Raw genomic sequence first — 23,713 nt, 5'->3', positions numbered from 1 at the left:
GTGTAGCCTAGACTGAACTCAGACTTGCCATCTTTTGTCTCACCTCCTAAATGCTGGTCCGGCATTTGGGGGCAGTTTTTCCTTGTGAAGGATTATTGTACATTACAGAACATGGGCCATCCCAGGGTTGTAGCTCTAAATGCTGCAGTTCAAAGTCTGCCAATATTTATCTCAAAATATGTTTGACAAGTGCTTGAATGGAGTCATTCATTTAGATGCCATAAGAAAATCCTGGAAAAATATCTTTTTCAAAGTATCAAAATGTTATTTACACAAGTTTTTAATTTTAGAGGAAAAATTAAATATATCAAATTATGTGGTGTCCTAGTTAGGGTTACTATTGCTGTGATAAAACACCATGACCAAACGCAGCTTGGTGCGGAAAGGGTAGATTGGGCCCACGCTTCCCCATCACTGTCCGTCATCGAGAGGAGTCAGGGCAGGAACTGGGGGCAGGGGCTGATGCAGAGGCCGTGGAGCGGGGCTGCTTACTGGTTTTCTCAGCTTGATTTCCTATAGAACCCAGAACCACCACTGCCCAGGGATGGCACCACTCACTGGGAGCTGGACCCTCCCACATCAATCACTGATTAAGAAAATGCCCTGCAGGATTGCCTACGGCCCAGTCTTACGGAGGTGTTTTCCTAGTGGAGGTGCCCACCTCTCGGATGACTTTAGCTTCGTGCTAACTTGTGACATGGAACTCGTCAGCAGATATGGAAACTATACTAAATCTTAAGTTTTTATTTTAGCTTACAAGATTTGACATTCACATTGTCAAAATTATGTTCCATTGAAACAAAAGTGGAATTTGCAGTTATACTCTTGGGCGTTTTTTAATTAAACTTTTTGTAAATATTAAAGTTCAGAAGCAGATTTTAGTCCTTTTGGCCTGCTAAGGCCAGGAACCATTCCGTGTGAAATGTAAGTTTGGGGAAAGGTTGGCCCTGTAGTGTGTTCTAGTCTTTGCTGACCTCTGTGCTTTGGCTGCTGTTGCAGTTTGACACGACAGCTACTGCAGTTATCATGACCCGGTTAAGCACAAGAGAGAAGTACGTTCAGATGTTAGCATGTAACGACACCATAGAAAGCAGGTAACAAAGAACAGTTCAGAAAGAAAATTAAACTAATAGGACTTGTTGTTTCCTTTACTATCTGGGAAGGATTTCGTTGTGGAGTTTTCTAAGGCTGTTTTCTTGAAATAATCTTAACAATTTACCTATAAAGCATGTCATTTAAGGAATTAAATAGTTTTATGTATTGACAACATAGTTTTATTTGGTGTTGGTTTTTAGTACACAATAGTACATATCTTTGTTATAAAGTCCTAATAGGTAATAAGGTCTTGCTAATTATCATTCTATTATAACTTAAGAGTATTAAATTTGCAATCACTCACTTTTAATAAGAGAAATATTTTCACACCTTAAACTTTGTTTTATAATGAGAGAATATGAGTGTCTGGGACAGTTTTCAGTATGTCGTAAGTGCGCCTCTTTGGGGAAAATCAGACATAATTCACAACCACACTACTATCACCGTGCTGGCTTATTATACAAAAATGTATCTTCTAGAACTATGAAATAAGGAGAAATCTCAGATTTTTAAAATGTTGAACTGACTTTTTAAGATTTCCTCCTATATTTTTGAAAATTACTTTTTATGAATTATTAAAGTAGCAACTAGTATATATTGTATATTATTAAAGTTTAAAAAGTAAGTTTTATGTTTTTGAAATTCATGTTAGTTTGCACAGACATCTGATCGAGCATTTAAATGCAGAGATAGTGCTGCATACCATCACAGACGTGAACATTGCTCTGGACTGGATCCGGTCAACCCTCCTGTACATCAGAGCTCTGAAGAACCCATCTCACTACGGTTCGTGACTTTGACCTCGAAATGCAATGACATTTTTCAGACCAACTGGGTTCTTATTCATACTGTTAAAGAATAGATTATAGAAACTAATAAGCAACAGGAAAAATAGTTACCAGTCCCCAATGTGTTCAGAGGCAAGAGTGGATGAAAATGAGAACACACTGTCTGCTCTGTACCTATTCTTTTAATGTTTTAAAATGGACTCAATGAGAAAAAACCTTAAGTACCTAAACTAATTTGAAATAAGTTAAAGTTTTAAGTTCTGATTCTTTTTCATATTTAGCTGCTCTCTTGTTTTAAATTTGTAACTGTTAATTTTTCAATTTTAAGAACACAAAGCAAATAAGGTGTAATTTTATTTTCCATTTTTTAATGCAAGCCATGTCCCGTTGTACTAGTTTTCCAACAAATTACTTAAAACATAACTTCAAGGAACAGCCAGAATTTGTTATCATGCACGTGTAATTAGCCAAGAGTCAGCCAGTGTCGTTAACACACCTGTCAAGGCTGCAGTTGTTTGAAGGCTGTGGTGGGGCCTGAGGACTCTCATCCAAGAAGGTTGTCTCATGCAGCTCTTGGTTGGAGGCTTAGTTGTTTCTTGTGGGCTTTTCCCGTATCTCTCTTCCTGCAAGATGAATAATACAAGACAGACTCGCTAAATAAAAATTGCCTTTCCTTATTTGTTGCCGTGGCCACACATTATCATTTATTTTAAAACAAGTTACTATTCCTGGCCACATGAAGGGAAGAAGGACTAAAGAATTCAACCTTTGAAGGCATGGGTATCAAAATTCTTATGAACATTTTTAAAGAGATAAGTTCTTGCTTTGTAACCTGGCAAACTGCGAATCACAGAAATCTCTCGTCTTAGCTGCTCAACATTTGGAGCTGTGAGCCCCTACCGTCGTCTGTGGGTTATTCTCTGTGAACCCCTACCGTCGTCTGTGGATTATTCTCTGTGTGCTCCTACCGTCGTCTGTGGATTATTCTCTGTGTGCCCTACCGTCGTCTGTGGATTATTCTCTGTGCTACCGTCGTCTGTGGGTTATTCTCTGTGAACCCCTACCGTCGTCTGTGGATTATTCTCTGTGTGCTCCTACCGTCGTCTGTGGATTATTCTCTGTGTGCCCTACCGTCGTCTGTGGGTTATTCTCTGGTCTGCACTGCTCTTTGTAGTTCCCCATATGTCTTGGAGGCTTTCTGATCAGTTGGCTTTTAGACCAGCGTATAAAGTGGGGCTCCTCTAGGAGCCATCGAGCTTCCTTACTCTTCTTCCCTCCCACTGCTCTCCCTGCCTCCACCTCCACCTGGTGCCGAGAGGTCACCTGATCCATCACCTTCTCCCACCATGCTAAGAGCTCTCCTGTCATGGTCTACCTTCATCTCTCTCTCTCTCTCTCTCTCTCTCTCTCTCTCTCTCTCACACACACACACACACACACACACACACACACACACACACACATTAGGGTAGACACGCACGCACATGATATAAATGTAGTCTTGGGCTTTCTGAGCTGGGCTTACTTCACTTAGCATAGTGTCTCCAGCTCCATCCATTTTCCTGCAGATGTCATGATTTCATTTCTCTTTATGGGCAGAAAAACACAGTGTATGGATTACTGTACTTTCTTTATCCATTCATCTGTTGATGAACATTCCGTTTCTTTCTGTTGTGATAAACACAGCAACGTACATGGACAAATGTGTCTCTGTGTAGTATGTTGGCTAAGAGTCTTTTGTGTATTACCTTGGAGTGGTAAAACTGGGTCATAACCTAACTCTGTTCTGCTTGTTTCTTAAATAAATACCTAAAGATTTGTTTCTTCTACTTACATATTTTTGTGTGTTTGTGTTTGTGTGAGTGCTCATGTACAGGTGGGTGGGGTGAGTGCTCCAGGTAGAAGAGAGCCTCCCATGTCCTCCTCTGCTACTCTCTCTAGCTGAACCTGCAGCTCATGTTGTCTCAGCTGGGTCATCCTCTGCCCCACCCCCTTGAAGGTGTGTTTATGGGCTTGTGGAGGATGTTCAGCTTGTCCTGTAGATACTGGGATCCGAATTCCAGTCCTCATGACTGAATAGCAAGCCTTCTTTTTTGTTGTTTTAGTTTGTTTCTGTTTCCCTGTATAGTCCTGGCTGTCCTGGAACTCGCTCTGTAGACCAAGCTGGCCTTGAATTCACAGAGATCCTCCTGCCTCTGCCTCCCAGGTGCTGGGATTGAAGGTGTGCACCACCACCACCCTGCCAGCAAGCTTTCCTAGCTGAGGACATTTCTCTAGCCTACCACCCCTTTTTTTGAGGAACTTCCACACTGACTTGGAAGCTTTTAAAAATAGCTAATAACATTCCTTGTTAGCTGTGTATTATTTCTATGTTTGTGTATAGGGCATGGGTTGTGTGTGCTCATGAGTGCACATGCCCACAAAGCCCAGAAGAGGACATTAGATCTCCTGGAGCTAGAGTTACAGGCACTTGTGAGCTGCTGATGTGGGTGCTGGGAACAAACTCAGACCCTCTGAGCTCTCAACAGCCCCATGTGTCATTTCTAAGCCGTTCTAGTTGGTGAACATGTTCATCTGAAAACTTATCTGCTATTATCAACAATGCATTTTCACATGTGTAAATTCGTTTGCATGATAAATTCTTGGAAATGAAGTTTCTAGATCAGCGGGTACATGCATTTTAAAATGTAATAGCTGTTACTAAGCTGCTGTCTTTAAGAGGTTACATGGTTGTGAGCAGTGGCTGAGAGCACTTTGTTCCCACAACCCTGCAGGGTTTATCTTATATCTTTTCATCCATGTCACTCCAGGTTTATTTGTGTCTTACCTGCACTTCCTTCTCATGAGCACTTCATTTTATAGTGATTTTTATGTTGCATTATCACAGTAAAGTGCACAAATATTAGGCATGGAAGTCAATTAAATTATACACATATAGACACAGACACTGACATATAATCACAGTCCAGCTCAGTATATAGAATATTTGTTTTTTTCCCTTATTATCTTCCTTCCTTCCTTTCTGCCTTCCTTCCTTCTTTTTTCCTTTTTTTTTCTTTTTCAATTCAGAGTTTCTCCATGTAACAGCTCTGGCTGTCCTGGAACTTGCTTTGTAGACCAGGCTGGTCTCAAACTCACAGAGATCCACCTGCCTCTGCCTCCTGAGTACTGGGATTAAAGGCGTGCGCCACTGCCCAGCATGTCTTCAGTTTCCTTAAATTCATAGTATTCATGAGATTGCTTCATATAATTGAGTCTCTTGGTAATAATTTTGTTATTATAACCCCAGTTATATCAGTATCTCACAGTTCAGTCAGCTGTTTTGTGGATGGAAATAGATCATTTCCAGATTTTGATGTACACCTACCTCAAGTGTACTTACCCCCACACAAATACACATGCACATAACTAAAAATAATAAAAGTAAAACTTTAAAACTGAATCTACATGTTTTTGTTGAAATATTGTATTTATGATTACTTAATACAGTTTTAAAAAACAAAATAAAGCCAGTTGATATTGAAAAGATTTCAAAATAGTGGTTGTGTTCTATGAATAATTGAGCCTCTCTGAGCTTGTTAGATTGTGATTAGTCTATATGAAGTGTAGATGCTTTTCTTAATGTGAACTTTAAATTGAACCTATAAAGATTAATTAAATACATTTCATTTTTTAAAATAAAGTTTCATGACTTATACAGGTTTTGTATCTGGACTGAACAAAGATGGAATCGAAGCGAAATTACAAGGTTAGATATATTTCCTTCTATTAGCTCTATATATTATATAAATTTTTAGGAAAAATGTCAGTTACTAAAGAAATACAGATATGTAAATTACTTTTAAAAGTAAACTTATCTGGATAAAAAATGTTGAATTGTTTGCTTTCCATCACAAACTTGGCATGTGTAGCTTTTCTATATTTGTTGAATAATTCTGTTAGAATATCTGCCCATATATATATAATATAGTAACTTGGCTTATTTGGGCTTTGTCATTAAAATTATCCTGATCTTTGAAAACATTGCTAATAAACACTTTATTTTTCTTTCTAACCTTAATTTTAATTTAAAATATAATCCTAGATTTATTGTGGAGTTCTCATCCAAATCTGTGCAATATTTCCTTTTCAAATTCCAACTTTTTGAAATTTAGCTTTATTATTTTATTATCTATCTTTAACTATAAAAATTCAATAAGCACTTATAATTAAATATTAATATGTCTTCATTGTGTTAATACTTTAAGTAAAAGCAAAAATTTTTGATCTACTAAAATATTAATTTTAATTTGTTCTCTGAATATTTGTATATAAAAATAAAAATGCAGAGATAAGGATAAATAACAAATTGTCTCACTTGAAGAATAAACACGTTGCTGGGTGTGGTGCATATACTTGTAATCCTGGTGCTCAAAAAGGTGCAGGAGGAGGACGGCAGGTTGAGCTCCAGACAGACAGGCCTGAATGGTGAGACCCTGTCTCAGCAGTAGAGAAGAGCCAGTATGGCATTTAACATGGCAGTAGTCACGTGTACTTATCATGCTGCTGTGAAAATGTTTATTAAGTAGTTCTTTTATTCTCTGGCACCATTTTGTAATTGAAAATTTAAAATTAAATAATACATTAATGATAATGATAATTGCACATAAGAAATCAGATAGGTAAAATTATATCTTTCTCTGTTCTGATAACTTGAGTGTTTAATTTTCTGTTAAATTAGCAAATCACTGTTAATATTTGCCTTATTTTCCATTATCAGTTGATACAGTGAGTTGTCTGTATAGAAGAGTATGTATTGTATACATTAATAAAAAGATATAGTTATAGGAGAGGAAAATAGTTTTTATTTCTCATTCATTGCAAAGCCCACGGACAATTTCCCTATAACAAAAGGTTGAAACATAATAAATTTTTTAATCAAAGTTTTGCATGCCATGGGAGCCTCTGAAAGTGAAGACCTCCAGACCTGGGGGAAATTGTCCTCTTTTGCTGTCTGATGAAAGAAGTGGACATCTGTGATGTCACATGACTGAGTAAACAGCCGTCATCGTGTTGATAAGCATGGGAGAACATGCCCTGCTGTGCGTGCTTAGACTCTGCTTGGCCTCTCTGTGTGAAGTCTCTTCCCTCAGACATGGAGTAGTCTCTGGAATGAAGGTTCTGTGAACGTCTCTAAGGACAGAGCTGCTCTGTGACTCTGTGTGGGATGTCAGGGTAGCCGTTCTGAGACTTCTCAGTCATCCTTCGAAGGATGCTGGGCATAGTGTTTTCTGACAGTTCCCTTGGAGTCTGCCTCAGGTCTCAGGATGGACAGCGCCACAGGGTAGGCTACTTCCTAAATGATTATGATTCTTGGTCAGTAGCCTCTAAGAATTACAACAGAGGTTTTCTTACATATATTTCAAGGTTTTTCTTTCTTTTTAAAAGACTTCAGCTCTTCCAGAGCAGTTATGCTATAGCATACATATCTAATAGTAAATTCTATTTTCATGTCTTCCTTATTTTACTAAACTTAAAATGTGTTTTCTATAATTGAACAGAATTGTGTTTGAAGAATCTGAAAGATTTATCATCACTGGACTTAATAAAGATGGATGAAGATGTTTATTTCAAACCAACAGGTATTTTTCCTTATGATGGCATTGAGTTTAATGCTTGCTAAGACTAAAATTTAGACAACAGTAAATAGACTATCATTATTTTTAGCTGTAAGGCGTCAGTTCATGTAAGTTCCTTTTGAAACTACAACTTCTTGACACAGGATTGATCTCACTGTTCTGGTGACTCTCAGCTGATGATTTGAGTCTGTAGGCCAGTTATAACTAATAAATTCCTCTGCCCCTGAGTGCACAGCCATGGATTATCTGAGTGGCATCGCCTTTCCCATCACAGGTTTGTTGACCGAGGGTCTGTGAGCTTCGTGCCCCATGCTGGGAGACTCAGTAACTCCAGCCTTTCTCACTCTCTGTGGCCTTTGTCCTGCAGGCACAAGGCGGGACCTCTCTGCTTCTGGCAGTGCTTGCCTAAGGTGCACTGTGTGAGTTCACTGCAGCCTTGCTTCTAAAGACACACATGTACTTTGCACAGCTCATGATGTCACTCCATGACACACTTACACACAGCCTTAAAATACCCCAGATCTGAGACTGTTGTATGTTACACAATGTTTTATATGTACAAAATTTTATTCTCTTATAAAATAATTAAATTATGGGAAAGACTTCCAATATCTTGAAAAGGGGGAGGCTCCAGGAGGTCATGCCTATTTTATGCTAACGTTACAAGTCCTTCTCGCACAGGCTGTGTCTCTGTTTAAAGCTTTCAGTCTGCCAAGACACTACGTGTTCCTGAGCTCTCTCCCCCTCTCTGTCTCCTCTCAGCCTTTCTCTTTTGTTCTCAGCTTAGTTTTGTTCAGTATTTAAGGAAAAGAATGAGGGGAAGTGTTTCACAGTTTTTAGGATTTAGATCTAGAACTGATTATGGAGGAAAATACTGACTTTATTATTCTAATTAATCATTGTAAGGAAAAGTGTATGGAAATTTTTTATAAAATTCAGAATCTATTTACTTTTGGCATTTATCCTTCTATTTTTAATGAATATTTTACGTATTTGTGGCCATTTCCTAGAAATGTGGAGTTTGTGTCATGCTTCATTTATAGTCAGTGTAAAGTTAGAGTCTAAAACAGTTTGCTGCCAAGTCTCAGCCTTGTGTTTTAAACCTTTCTGTTACAAGGGAGAGGGCCCTTTTGTTTGTCCTGCCCACCCAACTAGCTTACATCCAAAATAACCACACAGAAACTGTATTCATTAAAACACTGCTTGGCCCATTAGCTCTAGTTTCTTATTGGGTAATTCTTACACCTTAATTTAACACATTTCTATTAATGTGTGTATCGCCACGTGACTGTGGCTTACTGGAAAGATTCTAACCGGCGTTCGTCTCAGGCAGGAGATCCATGGTGTCTCTCTGACTCTGTTCTTCTTTCCAGCATTCAGTTCTGTCTTCTCCACCTATCTAAGTTCTGCCCTATCAGGCCCAAAGCAGTTTCTTTATTCATTAGCCAATGAAACCAACACATGAACAGAATGTCACTCTGTTGACATGCCAAAAATTCCCTTCTTCAGGAAAACCTGTGGCTCACACACACTCCTAACCGTTCCCTTGAAACCTGTAGCTCACATACACTCCTAACCGTTCCCTTGAAACCTGTGGCTCACATACACTCCTAACCGTTCCCTTGAAACCTGTGGCTCACATACACTCCTAACCGTTCCCTTGAAGCCAAGTGTGCTGCTGCTTTTTCCAGCTCCTTTCTGCATGTTTGTAAGGACTGGATTCTTTGAGATCTTCTGAACAATAATTAGATTTATTTCATTCTATCAGTTCCTCTTACCTGCTGCATTCATCCCCCTCCTCCTAACCTCCCTACTGTTTTATTTCCAAAACAAGTTATTCTGAAGCTCCAATTTAACTAAGAATATTGCTCAAGAATTGTAAGTAAGCCTGTTATTTTACAAATCTGATCCAAATTTTGAACTCCTTTAAATAGCCATAAAAGCTCCTTATGGCCCCTCTAGTTTATTATCTATCATTTCTTAATTTTAAAAATTAGGCAACATTTACCAAGCATTAGGCACTACAAACAAATTTTGAGGTATGTACTTTTGTCATTCAGTATATTAAGAAAAGTGCGCACTATCTTCTGCCATGTACTAAATGGAGACTCAGGCCAGGCCAGCTGCCCGGAGCTCATGATGATCATCAAGCCATAGCCCTTTCTAAAGCAGCCACAGATAGTCGTCTTCATTCCTCTGGTTTGATAAATCTTGATTCTCCCTAAGATAATGGCTTTGTTTCCTCTCTGCCAGGTCATATTAATCACTTTAAAAGTCCTGCTTAAAACTCATATTTCCTATTAGGTTATCTCATACTGACCTGGATTTTGTTCTCTGTCTTACCTGTGGTTATATCTAAGGTTCATAGATTGTGTTTTCTACATTTTTGAGGGTATCTTCGCTTAGAGGTGTATGATATTTTGTTTATCCCATAACAAATAAAGCTTTCCTGAAGATCAGAGTGCAGAACTAAGCCACTAGATGCCGTAGAGGCCAGGTACTGATGGCATGCACGCACCTTTAATCCCAGCATTCGAGAAACAGAGGCAGCGGGATCTCGTGAGTTCAAGGCCACCCTGGGCTGCATGAGATTGAATATGTGTAAAAGAGAAACAGAGCTCAAACATGGGTGATCCCAGCACTTGGGATTCCATGCCTTTAATCCAAGCACGAGGGAGGTGAAGACAGGAGTGAGATGGCTGGACAGAGAGAGGAATATAAGGTGGGAGGAGACAGGAGCTCAGAGCAGTCTGAGGAGCCAGTCTGAGGACAGGATCACCCCTTCTGTCTGAGCATTGATAGAGGTAAGAACTCTAGTGGCTGCCGCTCTACTTCTCTGTCCTTCAGCTTTTACCCCTTGATGGCTGACTCTGAGTTTTTATTATTAATACCAGTTAGAATTCATGCAATACAGGGGTCATTACAAGCACACAGCGCCCACTAATTAAGTGTTAAGGAAATACTTGTTTAACTGATTGATGTGGGATTTCCCTTGGTATGCTGTGATTACCATTGATAAATAAAAAAACTGATTTGGACCTACAGCAGAGCTATAAGAAAACAGAGCTGTGTGGGGAAAACTAAGCTGAATGCTGGGAGAGAGAAGGTGGGGTCAGAGAGAAGCCATGTAGCCCTGCCTGAGCCAGATGGAATGTTGTAGGAGCTGCGGGCTGCTTTCCTGCCACCCAGCTCCCAGCTGCCTGGTTAGCTTATGCCCCGAAATAACAACACACAAATTGTATTTTTTTAAACACTGCTTGGCCCATTAACTCTAGCCCTTATAGGCTAATTCTCATATCCCAATCAACCCATCTCTAATAATCTGTGTAGCATCAGTCTTACCGGGAAAGATTCAGCATGTCTGACCTGGCAGCTTGCTTCATGGCATCTGGCTCTGAGAGGAGCTGCATGATTTCTGAGCTCGCTTCCTCTTCCTCCCAGCATTCTGTTCTGTTTACTCCGCCTATCTAAATTTTAACCTATCAGGGCCAAGGCAGTTTCTTTATTTAACCAATGACCTTCCTCCATCATGTCCCCTTTTTCTGTTTAAACAAAAAGGAAAGGCTTTAACTTTAACATAGCAAAATTACATATAACAAAACAGTTATCAAGTAAACATTACAATATTTACATCTATTTTATCTTTTTTCATAACTAAGGAAAACAATAACTATCTATGTATTCTTTAACTCCATCAAAGACTCCAGAAGGATATAATATTAAATGAGAAGTAAGCAACTTACAAAACTCTAGAAATCACAGAGACATCTTGCTGCCTGGACAGTCACCCAAAGTTCCTCTGCACCATTGGGGCATCCATCTTTGGCCTACAGTCCCATAGTTTCCAGCAGACATTTCCATGAAGCAGGAAATTTCAAAGGCCGTCAGTCACTATCTGTTGTGTCCTGCAGAATGTCTCGCAGACTCCTTCATGAATCAGGAACCCTGAAAGATCATCTCACCTTTAGGCAAGTTCAGTAGTCCTCTCTCTGTGGGTTCTCTGTGTCCAGTTTATGCAACAGTCCAGGCAAGAGCAGTTTCTTGCCCAAATGGCTATCAAACTCCATAAGGTGCCTCTTTGATGCCCATCTTCTTCTTGAAGTAGATTGGTGCTGCCAGGAGCAGATGTGTCTCATTGTCATGAAAAGTCCTAAGTTATTAAAACATTTAAAATGCCATATTCTATAATCTTTTAAAGATATGAAGAATGCCTATCTAAAATATATCTATGTACATCTAGAAAACCTTAACTAACATGACTACAAACTTGACTATTATGATTATCTATTAACAACCTATATACATTACATTTTTAAATGAACTACACAATCACAATACCTTAATCAAGAGCAGAAGTACATATACATATAACAAAATTGACATTAAAATCCATACCAATGCAAATTATTCATATCTATATCATATCCCCCTTTAAATGTAAAAGAACATTTATAAACAATATTTGGGAACATGGGCACAGTTTTTTCTCTCCAAACTGCTTCCTGCTGAATGGGGCATCGTTAATTAGGTCTTTCATGGTATAACCTGTGTGCTAGTTTCATCTCAGTTGGCAGTTGAGCAAAGCAATTTTTTAAGGGTGTTCACAGCAACCTTTCAGGAGGACGTGGTCTATCATACCATATTGGGATAGATGCAATCCAAAGGGTCACATCCTCTGTGAAAACAAAAGAAGAATCTCTTTTCCAAAGTATCATATCCTTAGATCCAAATTCTGAAGTCAAGGTATTTTCAAAATCTCTACGTTGGATTAGTTCAGCAACATTTATAAACAAATATCTTTTAGCAGCTGTTGCTCCTTCCTCAGCATTCAAACAATTCAAATAGAGCATAATAGCATATAGTATCAAGATTCTCTGTGTATTTTCCATCTTTGTATGGCTTCATTTTAACTCTATTTTGTTTATTTTTACTTTTATTTTATATTCTCTGTATATCTTTGTCCTGGAATAACTCTGTAGACAAGGCTGTCCTTGAACTCTCAGAGATCCACCTGTCTCTGCCTCCCAGGCATTGGGATTAAAGGTGTACACTACTACACCTTGAACTCACAGAGATCTGTTTGTCTCTGCCTTCTAGGCACTGGGATTAAAGGCGTGTGCTACCACACCCAACTACTCTCTTTCTTCCTTTTTTTTTTGTTTGTTACTTTAAGAACTTTAACTTTTAGCCTGCATTTATTTTTAACACACAGTAAACCATTTAGAAATTTTCTTTGTCTTTGAATCTCTCTTTACTGTATGTCTCTCTTTTTCTGACCACATGAGCCTTTAAATTACTGAGCAATATTGGTAGGACTAAAGCTGTTGCTTTGGCGGCTGGATTCAGCCGATTCCTTAGTTTCCCAGCCTCATGGCGGAGATACAGGCTGTCTCCATGTTTATCGCCACAACTCTATGGCATTTCAAGGTCCCTGCCAGCAAGCGAGCTTCAGCAGCCTGTGCTCGCAAACCGCACGAACTGCCTGTGTAAAAGAGTCAGAGTTTGCTCTGGCAGGACGGCCCAGAAAGTCGGCATTTTTAAACGGCGCAGCTTTTTTCCTGCTATGGCTGAAAACCGAAAAGCATGCTTTCAGCTTTTCGTCAACACCATTTAAGTGTTTCATGGCAGGACCTCTTAATGAGCTGCAGGGTTTTGCAGCTAAAGCTGAGTCAGGAAGCCTCTCTTAGATGAGATCACTTGCTTGCCTCTAGCAAGCAGAGTAGACCCGAGAAATTGTTGCTACCAAGAAAACATGCTTTACTCTTTCCCAAGCTTTCTCAGGCTTTCAGTGGATTCAACTGTCCACACATCTGGGCGCCATTCTGTTGTGATAGGAGCTGCGGGGCTGCTTCCCTAGCACCCCGGCTGCCTGGCTAGCTTATGCCCCGAAATAACAACACACAAATTGTATTCATTTAAACACTGCTTGGCCCATTAACTCTAGCCCTTACAGGCTAATTCTCATATCCCGATCAACCCATCTCTAATAATCTGTGTAGCATCAGTCTTTCCGGGAAAGATTCAGCATGTCTGACCTGTAGTACACACCTTTAATCCCAACAATGGAACTTTAGCCTGTAAGCCACAGCCACATGGCAATACACAGATTAATAGAAATGGGTTAAATTAATATGTAAGAGTAGCTAATAAGAAGCTAGAGCTAATGGGTTAAGCAGTGATTTAATTAATACAGTTTCTGTGTGATTATTTTGGTTCTGGGCAGCCGGGATGAACAAGCAGCCCCCTACAACAACTGATTTCTTAAAAAGCAAGTTTTTCAGCTAATGTGAAAATGTTTGTCTTTCCGTCTTTCCTAACAGAGGCAGGAAGACTAATGGCTTGGTACTATATTACATTCGAGACAGTGAAGAAGTTTTGTACAATCAGTGGAAAGGAAACTTTATCAGATTTAGTAAGTTTTCATTAGAAGTTAATAATTGTAGAATAAATGTAATATTGGAGAGACAACTGATTTATATATCTCCTATAGTTTAAAATTGAATGAGCAGAAAGGAAAAATGATTTAAATGGTTATTTTTCCCTTTGATCCTGAGTTAAGGAATATAATGCCTAAGAATATATTATATTGTCATTTGTGTTTCTTATCAAAGTTAAGAAAATTTATATACAAATAGGTGTGGCTACTATTCTGCAACTTAAAATTGACTTGGTAATGACGATTACCTCAGGAGTGCTTTCCACATGTGGTATGTGATAAAGACTCCATGAGAGTATGACAGGCAAGCTAGCAGATCTGCCGTGAGGGAGTGGCTGTGAATTCTAGCAGGACAGCGTGTTGCTGTGCTGACCCTGTCTGCTGTCATCTGCCTGAGTGCAGCAGTAGCAGTGGAGATTGAGTGGGGATGACCCAGGAAAAAAGAGCAGATTCTGGAGAAAGAGACCAAGAAATAGATTGTGCTTACAAGTCATCAGGACCAGGCTTGCAGCTACAGTAGAGGACAGACACGGGCATTCTGCTGGGTCCTTCCCCTGTTGCTGGAGACATGAGCATAAAGGAAAGGACTGGTAGAAGAAGATATTTGTTCTCAATTTTAAACCATGCTTTTCTCTTTTAATTATCAATTAGTTACCACAATAAGGTTATTATATTAAAGACTGCACAGTAAGAAATCTGTTTATTGTTAGGAGTCATGTGAGCAAGCTTTGATGAAGTAAAAGGTTTGTATTTTTGGGTAAATATTGTTCTCTAAGAAGATTCAAGATTAACAAATATTCAGTGTCAGCACCATCTGGCTGATTTTATCATGTGAGAGGTTTAGAGCATGTAGTCCCATCTCCCACTACCAGTCTACAAATCCAAATCTCTCCGCATGTGAAGCCTCTTTCCATTACTAAATTATCGGAATGGCGGTTTGCAGCTACGGGAGGGTGCAGAGAGCAGTGAGGAGAGCAGCCTGCTCTGCGTGCCTCCCTCTGTACCACGTAGGACACAGCCGATCTCGTTCAGCCTTGTAATCTGTCGGATGCCATCCTGATGCTGCTCACATTATATGCTAATGTCTAGCATTTAGAAGCTTCTAAGTGTTTGGTAGTGATTGAATTCTTGAAGAGGTAAGATATATAAAGCCGTCTTTTAAATTCTGCTTTGCTAATGAATAAACCTAGGGTGCCCCTGGGCAGCATGAAAAATAAGGAAATTCAGAGAAAGGGGCTAAGAAAAAGTTTAAAATGAATTTTTTTAAACTGGCAAATACTTAAACCATAGATTTCGATGATAGCCAGCTGTAATGAGTTCCTGGACGTGCAGCTGAGGACAAGTGAGAAGAGAGCACTGAACACTTTAAACAAAGACCCAAACCGGATCACCATCAGGTAGGAAGTCACACAGACTGGATGAAACTTCAGAGGCTCTGTTCAGTTAAATAACAAAAGCTCTTGTGTGTTTTTATTTGCAGATTTCCAATGGAAGGAAGGATTAAAACAAGAGAGATGAAAGTAAATTGGTAATGAAAATTTTCTAGCATCCTAAAATATTGTATACCTGTTCATATTTCATATGTATGAGGGTTTTTCTCCTCTCCTCCCCCATTTTTTTTGAGACAAAATCTGCATTAGTTCCAGCTTGTAGTAATAAGAGCGGCGGGGCTGCGTCCCCAGCAACCCAGCCGCCCGCACGGCTAGCTTTACCCGAAATAACAACACACAAACTGTATTCATTTAAACACTGCTTGGCCCTTTAGCCCTAGCCCTTACTGGCTAATTCTGTTATCCTGATCAACCCATCTCTAATAATCTGTGAGAACTGGTCTTACCAGGAAGATTCTAGCCTTGTCCATCCTGGGTCGGAGCTTCATGGCGTGTGTCTGCCCTGGAGCGGGGCATGGCGTCTCTCTCAGGCGTCTGCTCCCGAGAGGAGAGCTGTGGAGTCTGACCTCACTTCCTCTTCCTCCCAGCCTTCTGTTCTGTTTACTCCACCCACAGGGCCAAGCAGTTTCTTTATTGCTTAACCAATGAAATCAACAGATTGATATATGACACTCCCACATCACCAGCTGGTCTCAAAACTCAGTTTTCTACCATAGCCTAATGTAGCACAGTTAATAAAAACTCAGAGACAGAAATTGGGGTTCAACCTGAAGGTCAGAAAAGCAAAACAGCCAGCTACTGGCTCTTACCTTTACCCCAGTCCAAAATGGCGATCCTGCCTCCAGGAATCTCAGATGAGACTGAGACTGGAGAGCTGTCTCCTCCGTTCTATAATCCTCTCTAGTTCTGGGACTGAGGGCGTGCGCCACTACTTACTGGTGTCTGTGGCAAGCTGGAGTGGCTATGTGGATCAGAGGTGTGTGCAACCATAGCCTGGTCTGTGGCTGTTTTACTTTTCTGATCCTCAGGAAAGCTTTGTTCATTAAAGTACAAATGAAATGAAGTACATTTCCTCTTTCTGTCTAAAATAAAAAGAGGCTATAATAACATAAAGGAATACAATAAGTACAGTAACTATATACAATATATATAGGCAGTAACTACAACAACATGTCTAGTCCATTTGCCTCTGACAGACTCACAGAAATACTCCATTATCCTATCTTGTGAGTCCAAAGTCTTGTGCCTAATACTATAACTATTTAGTCTTCAGCCCCCTCGGAGACCCAAGAAGGAAATAATACTAACTGAGTAAGCAGGAACTGCAACAAGCAAGCGACTTCCAAAAAATGTGAAGTAATGACAGAAACAGCTGGCTGCCTGGACAGTCAACCAAAGTTCCTCTGAAATGTTGGCTCCATCTTCAGCCTACAGGCCTTGCATATTCGACAGATTTTTCTGTGAAGCAGGATATCCCTCCTTGTTTTTACAATGTTTGGCAGTCACTTTCTTTTGTGTCCTGCTTGTCTGATTAGGACAGCATATTGTCAACAGTTGAGGCACTGACATTTTCTTGCCCAGTGGCTTACTTTTACCACAAAGAAAGTAAGCTTCATCTTTAATGCCCATTATCTTAACTGACGTAGATTGGTGCTGCCTGGAGCAGACATGTCTCATTGTCATAAAAAAAAAAAAAGGACCCTAGGGTTATCAAAACCTCTTAAATGCCATATTCTGTAGATCTGTAGAAGTATTTGAAGATGACCTATTTATCTAAAATATATCTTTGTTTGATCTTGAAAACATACCTAATGTGACTGTAAGTTCAATTATAATAGGTGACTGATTATTAACCTGTTATCCCAAACAGTTCGTAATAATAACTTTCAAAGACTAGGAATTTGCATTACATAATTATATGAGATATATAGGTACAATGCCTTGAACAAAAGTAGAAATATATGTACAGTATGTTCTAACAAAAGTAATCTCAAATAGATATATACAAAATTTGTATGCAATATAAAAACATCCAATCCAATGTAAAACATTTTAAACCAGTAAGGTTAATTTCAGTTGTAAGAGCTGATTAATAAGAAGCCTGAACTAACAGTCCAAACAGTTTATAATTAATATAAGCCTCTTCTTTGGGACTGAACGGCTGTGGGGCTGGGCAGGACAGAGACTTCAGTTTACAGCCTTCTGTGTGCCAGGATGGCTGTTAGGAGCTACCACGCCCAGCTTCTTCTGTTTTAAAATGTATTTTCTTTTCTTTATTTTAAAAAATAATGTGTTTATAGAAAAATAAGAAGTCAGAATTTTTATGTGAATTTAATTTCCAAGAACATTCAGACTTTAGTTAAAATAAATTGTGAGTCTGGGGATGTAAGTGAGTGGTAGAGTGCTTGCCTAGGTATTCCAAGTGGTAGAGTGCTTGCCTAGGTATTCCAAGTGGTAGAGTGCTTGCCTAGGTATTCCAAGTGGTAGAGTGCTTGCCTAGGTATTCCAAGTGGTAGAGTGCTTGCCTAGGTATTCCAAGTGGTAGAGTGCTTGCCTAGGTATTCCAAGGCCCTACCCTCAGCCCCACTATTGTGGAAGGGAAGAGCAGGGGAGAAAAGAAGGGGAGGAAAGACAGAGATATATAAAGAAATAAATGAAAGGAAAAAATGTAATTAGACAAATCTCTTGCTGACAATCTGTTCTGCTGAGGGAAAGCAGACAGTAGAAAGACATGTGCTTTTGTTCATCAGGGTCCAGTGAACATGCATGAAGCATGCGTGAGGATGGGCAGCATCAGAGCACAGCCAGCGCAGCCAGCTCAGTGGGAGTGGGATTCTAGGAGAGAAAAGTGCATGGTGCATGGCTGACTGGATGACCCTTCTGTCGAGGTGGGGGAGTTTGTAGCTAAGGTTTGCTGTAACCTCTGCCTTCTGTTGAGATGGGGAGTTTGTAGCTAAGGTTTGCTGTAACCTCTGCCTTCTGTTGAGATGGGGAGTTTGTAGCTAAGGTTTGCTGTAACCTCTGCCTTCTGTTGAGATGGGGAGTTTGTAACTAAGGTTTGCTGTGACCTCTGGCTTCTGTTGAGATGGGGAGTTTATAACTAAAGTTTGCTGTGACCTCTGGCTTTTGTCGAGATGGGGAGTTTGTAACTAAGGTGCGCTGTGACCTCTGGCTTTTGCCCAGTTTGTAATTACAAATGCAGAGATTTACTTTTCTGCTATTAAAAGTGATTTCCTGGGTATTTAGGCATTGACACTTAGGTATTTTGATTTAAATGATGTATTCAAGGTAAAAAGCTTTTTGTTTGTCTTTGGCTTTTCTTTTTGTTTTAAGACTGAGTCTCTCTATGTAGCTTTGGCTATCCTGGAACTTGCTATTTAGTCTAGATTGGTCTTGTACCTACAGAGAGCTGCCTGCCTCAGCCTCCCAAGTGCTAGAATAAAAGCTGTGCACCACCATGCCTGGCCAGTAAAATGATTTTTTAACTTAACTCAGTGAAGCCAGTTAACTCGGGAATTTTTTCTTCTTTAGCTATAGGAGGTCATTCTTTCTTAGGTACTTTTCAACCTCTTAGTCAATTTTATCTCCCAGATATTCAGAAAACAGCCTTCTAACTAGACTGTAAAAGGCTAACCAACCCAATTATAAAATGGGGCATTGAGCTGAACAGAGAATTCTCAACAGAAGAACTTCAAATGGCCAAAAGACACTTAAGGTCATGCTCAACTTCCTTAGCAATCAGGGAAATGCAAATCAAGACAACTTTAAGATACCATCTTACACCTGTCAGAATGGCGAAAATCAAAAACACCAATGATAGCCTTTGTTGGAGAGGTTGTGGAGAAAGGGGTACACTCATCCATTGCTGGTGGGAATGCAAACTTGTGCAACCACTTTGGAAAGCAGTGTGGCGGTTTCTCAGGAAATTCGGGATCAACTTACCCCTGGACCCCGCAATACCACTCTTGGGAATATACCCAAGAGAGGCCTTATCATACAACAAAAGTATATGCTCTACTATGTTCATAGCAGCATTGTTTGTCATAGCCAGAACCTGGAAACAACCTAGATGCCCTTCAATGGAAGAATGGATGAAGAAAGTATGGAATATATACATATTAGAGTATTACTCAGCAGTAAGAAACAAGGACTTCTTGAATTTTGCATACAAATGGATGGAAATAGAAAACACTATCCTGAGTGAGGTAAGCCAGACACAAAAAGAGGAACATGGGATGTACTCACTCATATTTGGTTTCTAGCCATAAACCAAGGACATTGAGCCTATAATTAGTGATCCTAGAGAAGCTAAATAAGGAGAACCCAAAGAAAAACATATAGGCATCCTCCTGAATATTAACCTTCAGCAAGCGATGAAAGGAGACAGAGACAGAGACCCACATTGGAGCACAGGACTGAATTCTCAAGGTCCAAATCAGGAGCAGAGGGAGAGAGAGCACGAGCAAGGAACTCAGGACCATGAGGGGTGCACCCACACACTGAGACAATGGGGATGTTCTACTGGGAACTCACCAAGACCAGCAGGCCCGGGTCTGGAAAAGCCTGGGATAAAACCGGACTCTCTGAACATAGCGGACAATGAGGACTACTGAGAACTCAAGAACAATGGCACTGGGTTTCTGATCCTACTGCACGTACTGGCTTTGTGGGAGCCTAGGCAGTTTGGATGCTCAACTTACTAGACCTGGATGGAGGTGGGGGGTTCCTTGGACTTCCCACAGGACAGGGAACCCTGATTGCTTTTCGGGCTGAGGGGGGGGACTTAATTAGGGGAGGGGGAGGGAAATGGGAGGCGGTGGCTGGGAAGAGACAGAAATCTTTAATAAATAAATAAATTAAAAAAAAATAAAATTATCATGGCAAAAAAAAAATTTTTAGATTTAGATCCCTTTTACACTGCCCTAATTGTTGGCAGGCAGCACATGTAATTTTATGTGGAATAGGCATTTAGGAAGGAGGATACCTAAGGCCAGATTAAAAGGTGAATACTGGGTTTGGAAAATGCCCTTTCTTCTTGTCTGGAAGATGGAGTTATTGGTGCCCAAAATTATATCATTATATTTTGTTTGAGGAGCTCCTCACAGCCTTTTTATTAATGATAGACGCAGGGGCCCAATGACGGGAGTTAGTGTGGATCCTCGCCTGAACAGCACACTATACAGAGGTTGTAGAAACCGGCTCAACAATGGCATGGTGCCAGGCACGAGGAGTGCCCTCTACATAGCCTAAGACAGGGTGCCCTGTGATCTGTTTACTTTAAATCTCGCTAGATACTTTCATTTGAGGAGCTCCAAGGACGGGTGACTTGTGGCAGGAAATCCCCCAACCTAAGACAGGATACTGGGAATCCTAGGACGGGTAAGGGGGATAAAGACCTGGTCCCCACTCGACCTAAGAATCATAAGGCACCCCTCTGTTCCCAGGAGAGGTAAATTGCTTCACCATTCGAGAGGAGGGTCTCTCCTTGTCCCAGTCCCTTCTCCTTTAGATCTGACACCGTGGTTGGACTCTGACCTGATGCCCTTCACTTAATAGCTGCCTGTCTTTATAAAAGAAAGGGGGATCTGTCAGGAGCCAATTTCCTCCTAAAATCATTACAGGAACCATCACCCTGGGGAGTCTGCAGAGAACCCCACACCCTTAATTGTGTTAGGAATAGTTCTATTGACAGAGCCTACCCCACACCCAAATTGGCTGTTAATGAGAGCTATCTGTTAGCGGAACCCACCCCACATTCCAAACTATCTAGGGATCTAGGTGTGTCAACTCAGTGACTTCTTGGCCTACAGTGACCTGACCGAAGACAACCTCCTGCCTACGTGACCAACTCGGACCATGTGACCAACGTGAACCATGCGGCAAGAGCCCAGGCCCCTGCGCCCACCCCCCAACTCTTTACCCTATAAAAGTTGTACCCCGTCTCTAATAAACGGAGGCTTTGACAAGAAAAAAAAAAAAAAGAAAACAGCCTTCTCCCTGCAATTATTAATGCAGACCTATGGCTTGGAACTAAAGTTAATGTGGATTATCTACTGTATTTCTGCAACAATTCAAACAGCTTCAGAGATCTTAGAAATCATATGACCCAATCCTGTTATCGCACAAATGAAATGACATTCTGATAAGCAGTGACTTGGCCAGGAATGTGGCTGTGTGGGAAAGTAAGCCACAACTGGAGCTCTTGAATTGGCGGGTTTTCCCAGTGTGCTCTGTTTCATCAGTTACTGAGTCAAATCAAGATTTCTTCCCACAGACATCTGTAGAATGCTTTTTTTTGTATTTGAGGTGCTTCCACCAACCCTGCCTTAAGTTAGACAACATATTATTTTATATTAAGTTAGATAATACATTCTTTTATATTAAGTTAGATAATATATTCTTTTGTTTGAGGCAATGAACTTAAAAGTTGGTGATTTTTCCCATGGGAAACCTTACCCTCTCTCAGAAGTGGGTGGGGGTAGGGGAGAAAGTAGAGGGTGCAGGAGGAAGGAAGGGAGTGGGAACTGGGATTAGTATGTAAAATGACAAAAGATAGTTTTTTAAAATTAATTAACTAATTTAAAAAGTTGGTGACTTCACAATTAGTTTCACCCATATAAAATATGTATATATAATATACATATATATAATATTCTACTTTTGTGCATCTTACTTGAGTATAGGCAAGGAAAGAGTGTGTATGGTGGAATTGGTCTCCTAATTCAGAGTTTGTATAATGCATTCAGTAGATGCTGGTGTCTGGTTTTATCACTTTCATGGCTTCCTTGTCCTTGCTTTAGTGAATTTCAGATCTGTTCAAGTTCCTGAATGTTGTACACCCCTCTGTGCACGGCTCTGGTTACTGCGCCTTCCCTCTTCAGCAGTAGTTGCTTTCTTGAGCTTGGGTATTGGGTTCAGTGGTTCTAGGAGATGGCATGGCACCCTGCACTGACGAATTCTAGCAATTTGTATTGGAACCATCGTGGTCTGGTACGTTGAAGCTAGTCCTCTCTGAATCAACACTTTATGAGTTAGTCGTTACTTAATTGCCATGTGCCTCCATTACTTGAGATGGCAGAGGAACCACCTTGCTAGAGAGTGAGATTTCTCTTTCTACTGAAGACAACACAGGAAAGTAAACTCCTATAACATTACTGTTTAAATTTTTTTTTCTGAGACAGTCTCTCTGTGTAGCCCTGGACATCTTGGAGCTTGCTGCGTAGACCTTACTGGCCTCAAACTCATAGAAATCCCCCTCGCTCCTACCCCTGCTTTACTGTTGCCAGTTTTGATATGGTTTCTAGCAGGAAAACATAATTTTGAAATGTTCTACTTATTAATGAAGTACTGTTATTAAATGTAAATTTTAATTTAGAAGTAGTTTATGCCATTAATTTTACTCATATCCTACATTTGTGTCTGTAGATAGCTTTACAAGGACATTCCTGCAGTGTTGAAAACACCTCATTCAGTACTTCATCCATTTTTTGCTAAATACTTTAAATTTTTGAGACAGTGAGAAATTGGCTGAATAAAAAGTGTGAGAAGCTAACAAGAATTTGAATTTTGTGAGGTTGGGAAAGGGAAGTCAAAAGTGACCTCCAACGTAGTGACATAAACAGAATCCCATAGCACCATACAAATCAAAGCAGAGTGAAGTCCTGAGGAACGCTTCAGCAGTCATGCCGAGTCCTGTGCAGTAACCTTTCAAGGGAAATAATGAACTGTGTTCTCCCTAGTCTCATACAGGCTCAGCTGGGATGCATTCCTATACAAGATTTTACTTTGACACAAGATACCTCGAAGATTTTCAGAAGTGGCTCACGAATTGTAAGATGTATGTTAAATCATTAATGGATTTTCATTTTTCTCAGTAAATTAATATAGTATATTTAATATTGGAAATTTTGTTTTAGGGTTGTCAGATTTTGTGGCTTGCCAGGAAAAGAAGTTTGCTGTGCTTTTAAACAGTGTGATTTTAACTAAATGCTTTAAGTGTAAGCTTTGGGAAAACTCTCGACATGTATCTAAACAGCTGGATAAAATCGGTAGGTACTCAAGACAGACAGGCTGTTTGTCATTGTCTGTAGTTTCTTCTATATTTTACTATTAATATTACTTTATGATGGTTATAGAACTTAAGGAAAACATGCCTGTATAAAGAACTGTGCTTATATTTGAAAACTAGAATGTTATTTGTTCTTGTTTAAATGATTACCAATGAGAGCTGGTGAGATGGCTCCATGGGCAAAGGTGCTTGCTCCCAAGCCTGGCGACCTGAGTACCGTCCTCCAGACCTCATGGTGCAAGGAGAGCCTGCTTCTCTGCCTCAGCCTCTGTGTTTCACACACGCGCGCGCACACACACACACACACACACACACAC

At 40.1% G+C, this 23,713-nt stretch overlaps 1 protein-coding gene across 1 annotated transcript in view; it reads left to right on the top strand.

Annotated features, from left to right (window-relative positions):
* Positions 1-23,713, top strand: part of Hfm1 (helicase for meiosis 1) — an 81,930-nt gene that overhangs the window by 23,644 nt on the left and 34,573 nt on the right. Inside the window, exons 16-24 of the mRNA XM_041642082.1 lie at positions 1,000-1,094; positions 1,748-1,881; positions 5,584-5,631; positions 7,424-7,504; positions 13,822-13,913; positions 15,228-15,334; positions 15,418-15,465; positions 23,068-23,165; positions 23,245-23,376. Of these exons, the coding sequence (XP_041498016.1) occupies positions 1,000-1,094; positions 1,748-1,881; positions 5,584-5,631; positions 7,424-7,504; positions 13,822-13,913; positions 15,228-15,334; positions 15,418-15,465; positions 23,068-23,165; positions 23,245-23,376 (835 nt within the window). The remainder of the gene's footprint in view (positions 1-999; positions 1,095-1,747; positions 1,882-5,583; positions 5,632-7,423; positions 7,505-13,821; positions 13,914-15,227; positions 15,335-15,417; positions 15,466-23,067; positions 23,166-23,244; positions 23,377-23,713) is intronic.

The sequence above is a fragment of the Microtus oregoni genome, unplaced genomic scaffold, assembly GCF_018167655.1.
Source record: "Microtus oregoni isolate MIOR12 unplaced genomic scaffold, Mior012 000072F_ref0000427, whole genome shotgun sequence".
Lineage (NCBI taxonomy): Eukaryota > Metazoa > Chordata > Mammalia > Rodentia > Cricetidae > Microtus > Microtus oregoni.
Note: the sequence above shows the minus strand (reverse complement) of the source record. Positions and strands in the feature narration are given on the sequence as shown.